Here is a 13,864-nt window from a genome sequence, read left to right on the forward strand (position 1 = left end):
AAAGATTATAGTTAGGGCATCTGCAATGTGCTCACCTACTTCCTTTAAAACCCTGGGATGGAAACCCTCTGGTCCTGGGGATTTGTCACTCTTATTTTCTTCATTTCTGCTCTTTTACTTATGTTAATTTTATTGAGTCCCTGTCCCCGATTCAATATTAGTTTTCTTGAGATTTCCGGCATGCTATTCTCTTTTTCTACTGTAAATACTGACGCAAAGTAATTATTCAACATGTCCACTATTTCCCCATTGTCAATGACAATATTCCCACTTTCAGTTTTTAAGGGGCCAACACTGCTCCTGACCACCCTTTTTTTCCTAATATAACTATAAAAGTTCTTCGTATTGGTTTTGATATCCCTTGCAAGTTTCTTTTCATACTCTCTTTTTGTAGCTCTTACTATCTGTTTTGTGACCTTTTGTTGATCTTTGTATCTTTCCCATTCGCCAGGATCTGTGCCATGTTTTGCCTTTTTGTATGCCCTTTCCTTATGTCTTATACTGTCCCTTACCTCTTTAGTTAACCATGGCTGTTTTTTTTGGCAAGTAGAGTTCTTGCCCCTCGGGTATAAACCGATTCTGTATCATGTTAAATGTTTCTTTAAACATTTCCCACTGGCATACACATTTCAGTATTTACATGAAAATGCAAATTCTTGGGATTTTTGCAGATTCCTTGCTGTCTGTAGCCAGAGGGCGAAGTTTCCTTGCTGCCTGTAGCCAAAGTGCACCTCCCCATTAAGAGATGCCTTTAAGCGGTGTCAATCAAGCCCCAATTCCCACCACCCCCCCCCAAAAAAAAACAGGCGTGCAGCCAATGACTGGCACAGGTAGCACTGGCTGCACACCTGGCTCATGATAAGGAGCTACTAGCACCAATTTAATGAGGGCCCTCGTACACTGCCTCCTGTGAGCCCATTTTCGGGCGCGATCGACTTTCTAGGCCTATGGCTCTGAAAATCTGTGGCTGCTCCAGCGTACTCCTGATGTTAATTTGGCAGGATTCCACCAGAACGGCTGGTAACTAGATTGGGAATCGGATATGCCATGTCCCGGCCTTCAAATGAAGTCTCGGGCTGGCCTGTTGGGGACAGACCCTCTGTTCTCCCCAAAAATAGCCATCACCATTAGGGGGCCATGGGTAGGGACTCCCTACTTCAGGAGTTCCCATGTGCCCCAGGGTCTTAATGGCACCTGGTCAGGCCAGCCATGCCTACCGAACAACTGGGCCAATTTGGGTCGGGTTTGAGTTCTGGACCCCTGAAGAAAAACATGTTTTCAAAAAATAAATTTGTACAATGGTCCCCTTACCAAGGGTCCAGTGGAGAACAGCTACATGTTCCTGGAGGGGACCCCAACATCTGCCCTGATCACCTTAGCCTGATTGCTTTTCAGCCTAGTTTTTATGGCTGGCACCCCAGATATGCCCCCACGAGTGGCACAGGCACCTGCTACTGCCGTTCAAACAGGATTCTCCCACTGACCGTATGAACTTTGGGGTCAGGGGAAGGTCCTTAGCATGCACATTTCAGTATTTGCATGAAAATGCATTCACTGCAGATTTTTGGGGCCCACAATTTTATAATCACAGATTAGTAAAAGATTTTTTCTATAACATTATACAAAGAGGAAAAATATCTCAAGATTTCAGGTCATTTGGAAAACAGTGCAAAGTTGTTTTGGTTGCAAAAGATAAGAATTTTGTGTCTGGAGAAAACTATCATTTTATTGAAAAGTTATTTCATATAGGATGGTTTAACTGATTCCTTCAATCTTGTAGCTGGATGGCTGGACAGATCTTCAGGCTGAAACAGATGACCATGGATTCAGGTCAAGCCGACTTTTCATGATTGGATTCATTTTGCTTGGATGCTTCCTCTTCTTCAACCTCTTCATTGGAGTCGTCATTATAAATATACGGGTAGGTTTGTGCTCCTTTTACCATACGCTATTAAGTGCTTGTTCAGTAAAACTGCCAAAATAAATTATATTATTATTCCTAGGAATCAACAAAAGAATTTAATAAAGGGGTCCAAGCTGAACGAGAAGCTATGTTGATCCAAAAGAAACAAGCTATATTACACAGGCAGCAAACTCATATCGCAGTGTTAATGGAGAAACAGGTATTGAATTCATTCTGATTCCACTGAGACACTCAGCCACATAAATCATGTGGCTGCCAATTCCCAAATTTGGATTCATTACTTCTGAATGTTTTGTGGAATGAATGTTTGAATTAACTTATGCATGTACAGTTTAACATTCATACAATAAAGTCACGTACAATTATGTCATCACAATACCATACATTGCAGGAAATTGGATTTTGGGCTCATATGCCAAGTATGTTGGTTGCACTGCGTATTTTAGGTTTTCTTGTTCTGTGACGTTTTGGTACCAATTTTCTTCCCTTCAGTTGTCTTCTTTTCTCACCTTGTGGTGACAAATGTGGAGGTGCAGTTCCACAGGCACTAGCCACCTTCCAACTGGCCATTTTTTTGTGTGTGAGCAGAGTGTTACAGCCAAGCTCGGTCCTATCTTCATCGATATACACATGAACCCTTTCCAGCGTAGGTCATTAGAAAGCAATGAGGAGCGGGGACTATGCATTATGTTTTCCTTTTCCTGACCTGAGGATACTGAGGCCAACTGTAGCATCTTCACTCCTACTGCCATTCTGGCTGAGATTAGTGAACTAACACAGACTTGGGACTTAGCCTGGGACCCTCTGCTCTGTATGGATCAGCACCACATCAGGAGGTATTTGCCCCGTGAGTCTGTATCGTTTCTAAAATTTGGAAACAGTAGACTGGTTTCACAGATGATCAGATGTACACGAGGATATCCCTTAATGCTAGTAGGCCGGTGCTTAAACTAGAACTCCCTGCATTCATTTATATTCACAAATTACTCTGCTAAAATGGATGTTTTCCCCCTGCAGTTGTTCTGTAGAAAATGTTGGGAACCTTGGATGAAGCTGGGCCTAACTCTATCCCTAATAAGTAGAACTGCTCCCCTCGCGCTGGTGCTCCAATGATGGGTGTCACTACCACTGTGAGCTTGCCCACACTATGGGGTCGATTTTGCAATGGTAGCAGGTTGGCAGCGGGTTGGGGGGGGGGGTGAAGGTGCGCATGGCAAACCCTCACAAACAAAACTTACCGTTTCCGACGCAATCGCATGTTGATTGCTGATGATTAACGTCCTCTCCGGGTTTTCGCACCCAGCAGCCAGTCTGATTGACGGGCTGGCTGCCGTCAGGAGCTGCAATGTGAGGAGGGGGAGAGAGAAAGAAAGAGAGTGAGACGTCATCTGGGGCTGGAACGGAAGATCGGGGTGGGGGTGGTGTGGGGAGAGGGGAAGATCAGGGGGGAGGGGAAAGATCGGAGGTGGGAGAGGGGAAAGATCGGAGGTGGGAGAGGGGAAAGATCGGAGGTGGGAGAGGAGAAAGATCGGAGGTGGGAGAGGGGAAAGATCGGAGGTGGGAGAGGGGAAAGATCGGAGGTGGGGGAGGGGAAAGATCGGAGGGGGGAGAGGGAAAGATCGGGGGGAGAGGGGGACATCGGGAGGACATGGGGGGGGGGTAAAGAAGGGGAGAATGGAGAGGGAGACATTGGAGCAGGGTGGAAAGGTAGGTTGATTTTGTGTTTTAACTTCCTTCTATGGTTTTTTATGTAATTTTCTTTTTCCCTGATCCGGCCCTTCACACCTGGTTTCGCCAGGCATGAATCAGAAGCGGTGGGCAAGCCACCCAGGTATGTTGAAAATCATTACAATCACTTAATTTGTCACAGGTAAAATGCCTTAAGTACTTCAATGAGGTACATTTGGCTCTTTAACTGTTATCCCGCCGGCTTTAATTGCTTGCGGGACTTCCGGTGGGTCCCTGGGAAACTCTGAAGTCGGCGGGTTGGAGCCGGCTTCCGAACCCAACTGGGATTTCCGCGATTTTTGGAGCCCCCCCACCCCCAACATACCCGCAATTTCCCTATAAATTGAGCCCCATGTGTGTGTGTCCCTCTCTTATAAGTGAATTACCCAGTACTTCAGTAATTTAACTTAGCCCACAAAAAGGTAGAAATTCAGTTGTTGGAGGATCCTGCCCTCCCACACCTTGATCCTATCTTTCTTGGAAACTTTGGTATGAGGATAGACAAATTACAACCCAAGGGAGGCTTGCATCCCATTCAATTCTTGTGATCTGTAGAAATGTGCTGTTATGGAGTGCTAGGAATTCTCCAGACATTGAGTTCCCAATAGGCCCTAACCCTCTCTTCTCATGATGTGGAGATGCCGGTGATTTTTAAAAAAAATTCGTTCACGGGATGTGGGCGTCGCTGGCAAGGCCGGCATTTATTGCCCATCCCTAATTGCCCTCGAGAAGGTGGTGGTGAGCCGCCTTCTTGAACCGCTGCAGTCCGTGTGGTGACGGTTCTCCCACAGTGCTGTTAGGAAGGGAGTTCCAGGATTTTGACCCAGCGACAATGAAGGAACGGCGATATATTTCCAAGTCGGGATGGTGTGTGACTTGGAGGGGAACGTGCAGGTGGTGTTGTTCCCATGCGCCTGCTGCCCTTGTCCTTCTAGGTGGTAGAGGTCGCGGGTTTGGGAGGTGCTGTCGAAGAAGCCTTGGCGAGTTGCTGCAGTGCATCCTGTGGATGGTGCACACTGCAGCCACAGTGCGCCGGTGGTGAAGGGAGTGAATGTTTAGGGTGGTGGATGGGGTGCCAATCAAGCGGGCTGCTTTATCTTGGATGGTGTCTAGCTTCTTGAGTGTTGTTGGAGCTGCACTCATCCAGGCAAGTGGAGAGTATTCCATCACACTCCTGACTTGTGCCTTATAGATGGTGGAAAGGCTTTGGGGAGTCAGGAGGTGAGTCACTCGCCGCAGAATACCCAGCCTCTGACCTGCTCTCGTAGCCACGGTATTTATATGGCTGGTCAATGGTGACCCCCAGGATGTTGATGGTGGGGGATTCGGCGATGGTAATGCCGTTGAATGTCAAGGGGAGGTGGTTAGACTCTCTCTTGTTGGAGATGGTCATTGCCTGGCACTTATCTGGCGCGAATGTTACTTGCCACTTATGAGCCCAAGCCTGGATGTTGTCCAGGTCTTGCTGCATGCAGGCTCGGACTGCTTCATTATCTGAGGGGTTGCGAATGGAACTGAACACTGTGCAGTCATCAGCGAACATCCCCATTTCTGACCTTATGATGGAGGGAAGGTCATTGATGAAGCAGCTGAAGATGGTTGGGCCTAGGACACTGCCCTGAGGAACTCCTGCAGCAATGCCCTGGGGCTGAGATGATTGGCCTCCAACAACCACTACCATCTTCCTTTGTGCTAGGTATGACTCCAGCCACTGGAGAGTTTTCCCCCTGATTACCATTGACTTCAATTTTACTAGGGCTCCTTGGTGCCACACTCGGTCAAATGCTGCCTTGATGTCAAGGGCAGTCACTCTCACCTCACCTCTGGAATTCAGCTCTTTTGTCCATGTTTGGACCAAGGCTGTAATGAGGTCTGGAGCCGAGTGGTCCTGGCGGAACCCAAACTGAGCATCGGTGAGCAGGTTATTGGTGAGTAAGTGCCGCTTGATAGCACTGTCGACGACACCTTCCATCACTTTGCTGATGATTGAGAGTAGACTGATGGGGCGGTAATTGGCTGGATTGGATTTGTCCTGCTTTTTGTGGACAGGACATACCTGGGCAATTTTTCACATTGTCGGGTGGATGCCAGTGTTGTAGCTGTACTGGAACAGCTTGGCTAGAGGCGCAGCTAGTTCTGGAGCACAAGTCTTCAGCACTACAGCTGGGATGTTGTCGGGGCCCATAGCCTTTGCTGTATCCAGTGCACTCAGCCGTTTCTTGATATCATGTGGAGTGAATCGAATTGGCCGAAGACTGGCTTCCGTGATGGTGGGGATATCGGGAGGAGGCTGAGATGGATTATCCACTCGGCACTTCTGGCTGAAGATGGTTGCAAACGCTTCAGCCTTGTCTTTTGCACTCACGTGCTGGACTCCGCCATCATTGAGAATGGGGATGTTTGCAGAGCCTCCTCCTCCCGTTAGTTGTTTAATTGTCCACCACCATTCACGACTGGATGTGGCAGGACTGCAGAGCTTTGATCTGATCCGTTGGTTGTGGAATCGCTTAGCTCTGTCTATAGCATGTTGCTTCCGCTGTTTAGCATGCATGTAGTCCTGAGTTGTAGCTTCACCAGGTTGGCACCTCATTTTTAGGTACGCCTGGTGCTGCTCCTGGCATGCTCTTCTACACTCCTCATTGAACCAGGGTTGATCCCCTGGCTTGTTGGTAATGGTAGAGTGAGGAATATGCCGGGCCATGAGGTTACAGATTGTGCTGGAATACAATTCTGCTGCTGCTGATGGCCCACAGCGCCTCATGGATGCCCAGTTTTGAGCTGCTAGATCTGTTCTGAATCTATCCCATTTAGCACGGTGGTAGTGCCACACAACACATTGGATGGTGTCCTCAGTGCGAAGACGGGATTTCATCTCCACGAGGACTGTGCGGTGGTCACTCCTACCAATACTGTCATGGACAGATGCATTTGCGACAGGTAGATTGGTGAGGACGAGGTCAAGTAAGTTTTTCCCTCGTGTTGGTTCGCTCACCACCTGCTGCAGGCCCAGTCTAGCAGCTATGTCCTTCAGGACTCGGCCAGCTCGGTCAGTAGTGGTGCTACCGAGCCACTCTTGGTGATGGACATTGAAGTCCCCCACCCAGAGTACATTTTGTGCCCTTGCTACCCTCAGTGCTTCCTCCAAGTGGTGTTCAACATGGAGGAGGACTGATTCATCAGCTGAGGGAGGACGGTAGGTGGTAATCAGCAGGAGGTTTCCTTGCCCATGTTTGACCTGATGCCATGAGATTTCATGGGATCCAGAGTCAATGTTGAGGACTCCCAGGGCCACTCCCTCCTGACTGTATATCACTGTACCGCCACCTCTGGTGGGTCTGTCCTGCCGATGGGCTGGGGTGGACAAATATAAGGAGTCGCACAACACCAGATTATAGTCCAACAGCTTTATTTGAAATCACAAGCTTTCGGAGCTTTGCTCCTTCGTCAGGTGAAGGAGGAGGAAGGAGCAAAGCTCCGAAAGCTTGTGATTTCAAATAAAGCTGTTGGACTATAACCTGGTGTTGTGCGACTCCTTACACCTCTCTTCTCAGACTTCTTTGCCCTCCGAATACACAAAAGAGAGTGAAAAGTGGGGCTAGGAAATGGGAAATAAAGAGCTAAGGGAAGAGGGTAAGAGATAAAAACCTGGGGTGCTGACTGAGCAATGAGGGGGGATAGGAGTTGGACCATGAGGTGGGCTGGCAAATGCTCATCAATCTCACTCCACATAAACACTGCTTCTGGACCTCACCATCTCTCATGGCCTCTTTACTCCTAAGTTCTCAATCACTGAAAAGTTCATCTCTAACCACTTTCTAGATTCCAATTCCACCCACGTTTCTGATTTCCCTGACCCCACTGCTCTCACCATCCATCTCTGGGAAAAGATCTTCCCCAGCTCTTTCACTGATTAGTTCTCAAACTCCCTATGACAAAAATGAAGCATTGTTCAACTTTTTTTGCTGCAAGTTACAAGAATGAACAATATGGAGGTTGATTTTTAGCCCCCAGTGGGTTTCAGGCAGGCGGATCCAGAGTGAGTGCAATATGTACTCATAGGCCTAAGATTGAGGCCTGAGGTATTTTAGCTCCCAGGCGTTATCTGCATGCCGTCAGTCAGCAGTCTGCTCAAAACGGGTGGAAAGTTGACTGGCAGGCGGATGTGGAGGTAAAGGTGGCCAGAAGCCACCAGCCAGTATCTAAGGAAGGCTCGCTGGCAAGCGAGTTGCAGGGAGAAAGTCTTGAGAGAGTATTGTGGGAGGGAAGGTGGAGGAGTGGGGGGAGGGCTATCCGGGTAAGGGGAGGTGAGACTTTCCTTGTGAAGACCTGGTCCTACTCATCCTTGCCCCACAAAGGAAAGATTTCCACTCACTTTGGAGGACCATGCCGTCTTCCTGACAGCTGCCGACCTGTCTTCACCTGGTGGGAAAGCCATAGTTGCTTCCCCTCTCAGGTTTGGGTTAAAATGCAATTAGGGTCCTATTAACCTAATGGGCTTGTGATTTGCATGGATTTATCAGGCTCCTGCCTGTTTCTGGCAGGCACCTCAACCATCTAACTGCGGTAAGCAGTTAAAATGGTGGAGAGCGTGATTCCAGTGGGATCAGGCAATAAGGCTAAGCGCTTCATTTTAAAGGCCTTCCCACCTGGTGGGGTGGGTTAAAATTCCCTCCGTGGTCTGGCAGGTTGAAGGCAATTAAAGTGCATTTGAATTTTGATTTCTGTCATAAAGAGGAGCTTAATATGCTAAGGCCGATTGAATGCAGTTGTGTCCAGGGTAAAGATTTGGGTTGACTGTGAGAATGAAATTCAGTGATTCTTTGTAACCTCTTTGATGGACAGGTCTGTGGCCAGAGCTTCTAATTGTGGGTTTATCTGGAGCTGCTTGAGCCCAATTAGTTAGTTTCTAGTCAGCAGAGTGACTGGCCATTCTGACTCTGTTGTAGTGTTTCACCACATCAGAAGTGAATAACCCTTTTCAAGGGTCAATGTTATACTGAGAGATAGTTCAAAAGAAGCATCTTTGTTGTTTTTGAAATATTGAAAACACTTAAATAGTAATCTATACTATTTGTACTGAATATTGATCATTTATCTATTTAATGTTAAATATATTCCCTGATACTTTATTGTCTGAGTCGTGGGCCTAGAAATTGGGCTGCAAGCTCGCGCATTGTTCCAACTGGAAGATCCCCCCCCTCCTCTCCCCCGGCCATATTCGGTAAATACAACAAGAGGCGTCCTTTACCTGTGCCTGAAAGTGGCATTTGTCACTTTGCATATGCGAATAAGGGGCCTAATGCCTGCTTGAGGTCTTGCTGCAAGATTGGTTTGCCTTGAGGCAGCCAGTGTTATCACTGGCTGGAGTTAGGGAAACCAACCCTACAGAATGCCTGCAACGAAAACAGTAAGTTACTTACCTGAATGTGGAGCCGGGAGGAGCAAGAATGCTTCCCCAATCTCCAGGCACCCCAGCCTCGACTCCCGACCTCCCTCCTCTCTGGCCTCGACCTCCAGGCTCCTCGATCTTCCTCCCACCCAGCCCGACCTGCAGGCTTCCCAGCCCCGACCTGCAGGTTTCCCAGCCCCAACCTCCAGGCTCCCGTCCCCGATCTCCCTTCCCCCACGGCTCCCCAGTCCTCGATCTCCCTCCCCTCCCTGGCCCCGAACTTCAGACCCCCATCCCTGATCTCCCTCCTCTCCCCAGCCCAGAGATTCCCAACCCATGCCCCGATCCCACGGGCTGCTGCCGGCTTATGCTACCCACCCCGGCCACTGATCACACGCCCCCTGAAGCCACGATCCCTCCCCAAGGCAAGCGTCTCCCCCGAGGTCCTCGACCACCCACTCCCCGCCCCCGAGACTTGCTCCATGTCCCCAAAACATTAAATTTAAAATCATTGTCCTCAAATCCCTTCATAACCTTGCCCCACTCTATCTCTTCAACCTCCTACAGTCTTATATCTCTCCTGCATCCTTTATTTTTGTGCATTCCTCTTGCTTTGCTACATCGTTGGTGACAGTCTTCAGCTACCTCAGCCTTCGTCCCGGAACTCCATCCCTAAACCCCCCTGTATCTCCATTTCTGACACCACCTTTAAAAGCCATCTCAACACTCATTTCCACCAAACTTTTGGGCGTCTTTCCTAATTCTCCTAACATGGCTTGGCATCTCTTCCTTTGTCCCCTTTATCTTTTTATTTCTTCCTTTTCCTCTCTATAAAACACCTTGAGATGTTTTCTACATTAAAGGCACTATGGGACTGATTTTCTGGGATCTTTGTCTCCAGGGAACAAAGGACAGGGAAATAGGGGAAGACCTGTTGTACCAGGTCTCTGCCCATTTATGTTGCCCTGTGAATTCTAGAGCTTTCTTTGGGTGGACAAAGCAGGGCCTGCACTTGCAAAATGGGTCAGCTTATGAAGCTGGCATTGGGCTTGTACAGGAAACGCGACTCAAACCAAAAGGTCTGAGGGGGCTCATCTGCAAGCCAAGAAAAACAAGTTGGAATACATTTCCAACTTACCCCATTGGATCTTAAGGCCTTGGGACCAACTGGGTGCTGCCAATAAGCAGAAGCCCTAAGATCGATGGCCAGGAATGTAGCCGCAGGCCTCTGCCTATTTGTTTTCTGCCTTGCTTTCTGGCGCTAGGCCCAGCCAGGGGCTGGATCTGCACTGGGGGTGCCCCCAGGTCATATTAAGTGTCCGGGGCAGGAAATTTAGGCATTCCTGATCCTGGACAGGCACAGCATTCTACGGATGTGTTGCTCCTGCTGAATGAAGGCTGAGCACTTCCCTAAAGAACAAAAGGGAACGTTGTCAGGCATGTCACCCTGATTTCCACTTGTACACTTCTTTGCAGTTAGATCAAAAGTGGCAGTGAGAGAGTCTCTCTCAATTGCAATAAATTATGGCTGTGGAGACCCAGAAAAAAAAAAGAGAAAAAAGTTAAACTACTCAAAATAGAGGGAAAAAGAGCATTAACTGGATTTGTGCCCTATATTCTAGAAAACCAGCCAATTTGAAAGCTTCAGTGAAATGGTAGATAAGTTCAGACAGACCCTGCGACATGATGATTACGTTATGTTGGATGATCTATGTTCAAGTCTGTCATTCATAGATATTTACCTCACGAGCCTCGATGAACAGGACAATACTTTGTACAAGTGAGTAAAAAGAGACTCCATGTAAGAGGGTGCAGGCTCATGGGCTGCATGAATGTATAAAGCTGTGCAGATTCATGTGCTCCATGTGTGTGTAAGAGGTTGCAGGTTTATGCTGTCCGTGTATGCATAAAATGGTGCAGGCTCATGTGCTCAATGTATGTAAGAGGATGTAAGTGCACGTGCCATTGACATTCTCAGGACAAGACATCCAGTGACCTGTTCTTAGGGTTTTGCCTATACTACACTTGAGGCACATGAGAGTCATCTGCAGTTAGTCACAGTTCATTTTAGTTTTCTCTCCCTTTGGGACATAAGAATATAAGAAATAGGAGCAGGAGTAGGCCATACAGCCCCTCGAGCCTGCTCCGCCATTCAATAAGATCATGGCTGATCTTCGACCTCAACTCCGCTTTCCCGCCCCATCCCCATATCCCTTGATTCTCTTGGAGTCCAAAAATCTATCGATCTCATTCTTGAATATACTCAATGACTGAGCATCCACAGCCCTCTGGGGTAGAGAATTCCAAAGATTCACAACCCTCTGAGTGAAGAAATTCTTCCTCATCTCAGTCCTAAATGTCCGACGCCTTATCCTGAGCTATGCCCCCCAGCCAGGGGAAACTGCCTCTCAGCAGCATCTACCCTGTCAAGCCATCTCGGAATCTCATATATTTCAATGAGGTCACCTCTCATTCTTCTAAACTCCAGAGAGTATAGACCCATTCTACTCAACCTCTCCTCAGAAGACAAACCTCTCATCCCAGGAACCAATCTAGTGAACCTTTGTTGCACCACCTCTAAGGCTAGTATATCCTTCCTTATGTAAGGAGAACAAAACTGTGCACAGTACTCTGGGCGTAGTCTCACCAAAGCCTTGTACAATTGCAGCAAGACTTCCTTACCCTTGTACTCCAATCCCCAGTGCCTGGCTTTCTGCTCACTGCCTTCCCTAGAACTGCAGACGAGATTGTGAACTGACTGAGTGGGAAGTGGGATGGGTGCTTTCTAGACACAAAGTACAATATTTGAAAAGAACTGGGAATTTGGAGAAAAAATGAATGACAGATAAAAAGAAATACAAAAAAAGAAATACGTAAAGGAACTATGATGAAGTGGCATGATACTGGGACTGTGAATGTTGGCATTGTGACTATTTCTGTTGTTTCTTTGCAATGAAAAAATGGAGTTGATAGTAAGTTATCAACAGTAGTTGCTACATAGTGTGAAATGCATTTTGATACAATATTTATGTAATGAGTGGACTTGACAGGAGGGTTGAAATTGGGTTCACCCGTCAGATGAATATATATGGGGAATTGGGTGATACAATCAATCAGACATTAGCTTTTCACCTCCGGCATTTAGGTTAAAATTCAGCCCATTCCGATAGGATGAAAATCTCCTCTGCTACCTGTAGGCATCCTACATGAAATGTGTTAGGGCAGTCTTAATCCAGTTCTGCAGCCTATAAGCATCAAACTCTCCCTAATTCAGCAATAATTGCCAATCTCATTCAGACAGATCACAGGATAGGAAATGGGAAAAATGTCACACAGGTACAGTAGTGGTACTCTGCTGAGGTTGGGGCTGAAGGATGTTGGGTCAAAATAGAGGGAGCTTTACCCTGCATCCGGCTGTGCTATGTCTTACCTGGGAGTGCTTGATGCTGATACTGGGTGCCTGAAATGGAAAGTCTTCCATTCTCCTGCACAAACATCCCTCCTCATCTTGATGAGCTTAAAAAAGGGGGTGGTGGAGGAAATTAGATCAATTGGAACACACTAAGGCAAATTTTCTCCTGCCCTGCACCTGGTCAATTGGTCATTTGATAGAGGTGTTTATAATTATGAAGGGATGAGATAAAATAGATGGAAACAGACTGTTTCCAGTGATTGAGGGGACTAGAACGAGGGGGATATAGATATAAGATTAAATGTAAGAGATTTAAAATGGACAGCAGGATAAATCTTTTTACGCAGAGGGTTATGTTGCTGTGGAATACACTACTAGAGATAATGATTGAAGTAGAGACCATGTCAACGTTTAACAATGTGTTAGATAGGTGATTGAAGGAAAAGGGATATGGGAACAGGGTGGACACATGGGATTAGGAATGCTGCTCATATGAAAGATAAACATGAACTGGTCAGGATGAATGGCCTGTTTCCATGTTGTAATTTCCATGTAAAATATAAGGATAAGATAACCAATTGGGAAAGCAGAAAAACAGATTTAAACGCTTAACCAATGAGGCAGAAGAAAAATTTTACTGAAAGTTTGATGTTCAAAACACAGACAACAGACTCAATGTAGACAGACATGGGAAACTTTATTATAAAGATATTCAAAGGATTGGGGCACTATAGACTGCAGTAACTGCTGAATTCTCGATCATAGCTGTACTAAGGCAGAGGCAAGGTATTTCCCCTCAAGGGTAACAAATCATCAGAATGTATATCCTCGTTAAAATGCTTTTAGGCAGAGAAGCGTGTCATTGATGGTAGGGTGGGAGCAAGCCATCCATTCCGCCCTCTCAACCACACAGGTGCTTAGTCCAGGGACAATCTTTACTGGGAGAAACTGGGTGAAAGAAAGCATGTGCCCTCTCTAGAGGGTAAGACAAAAATCATAGTGTTTTTTTAAAATCTGTGATATTTTGTTTTTGTCCTCCACATTCTAGATTACAACAACTTTACTTTGAAATAACATACCTTCTGGGCAACATGTTGGATGTAGAACGCCCCGAAAAGAAAGACACAGATGGAAAATCCAAGGCTAATAAAAACAATTGAAAAAATCTATACATTTTGTTTTATTCATTTTTGAGCTGTTTAATTAGAAGACAAAAATGCTGATAAAAGGACAACAGTATCAAATTGGTGAGAATCTCTATAATTGTCAATGGATATTTGATAACTTTAGCTGTGGACAGTGCTGTGCTCTGTCTTCTACATAATGCAACTCTTTCAGACTTCCTTGGCAGCAAAATTCCACTGTGCAAAAAACCAGGGGAGCATCAAATTATTGGAGTTAGTATTTTGTT

General features: G+C 46.6%; 1 protein-coding gene across 1 annotated transcript in view; it reads left to right on the forward strand.

The window, feature by feature from the left end:
* LOC137332405 (pterin-4-alpha-carbinolamine dehydratase 2-like) overlaps nucleotides 1–13,605 on the forward strand; it is a 78,029-nt gene extending 64,424 nt beyond the window's left edge. The window contains exons 9-11 of the mRNA XM_067996213.1: nucleotides 1,781–1,921; nucleotides 2,004–2,123; nucleotides 13,502–13,605. Of these exons, the coding sequence (XP_067852314.1) occupies nucleotides 1,781–1,921; nucleotides 2,004–2,123; nucleotides 13,502–13,522 (282 nt within the window). The 3' untranslated portion in view covers nucleotides 13,523–13,605. The remainder of the gene's footprint in view (nucleotides 1–1,780; nucleotides 1,922–2,003; nucleotides 2,124–13,501) is intronic.
* The last annotated feature ends 259 nt before the right edge of the window (nucleotides 13,606–13,864 follow it).

The sequence above is a fragment of the Heptranchias perlo genome, chromosome 14 (genome assembly GCF_035084215.1).
Source record: "Heptranchias perlo isolate sHepPer1 chromosome 14, sHepPer1.hap1, whole genome shotgun sequence".
Lineage (NCBI taxonomy): Eukaryota > Metazoa > Chordata > Chondrichthyes > Hexanchiformes > Hexanchidae > Heptranchias > Heptranchias perlo.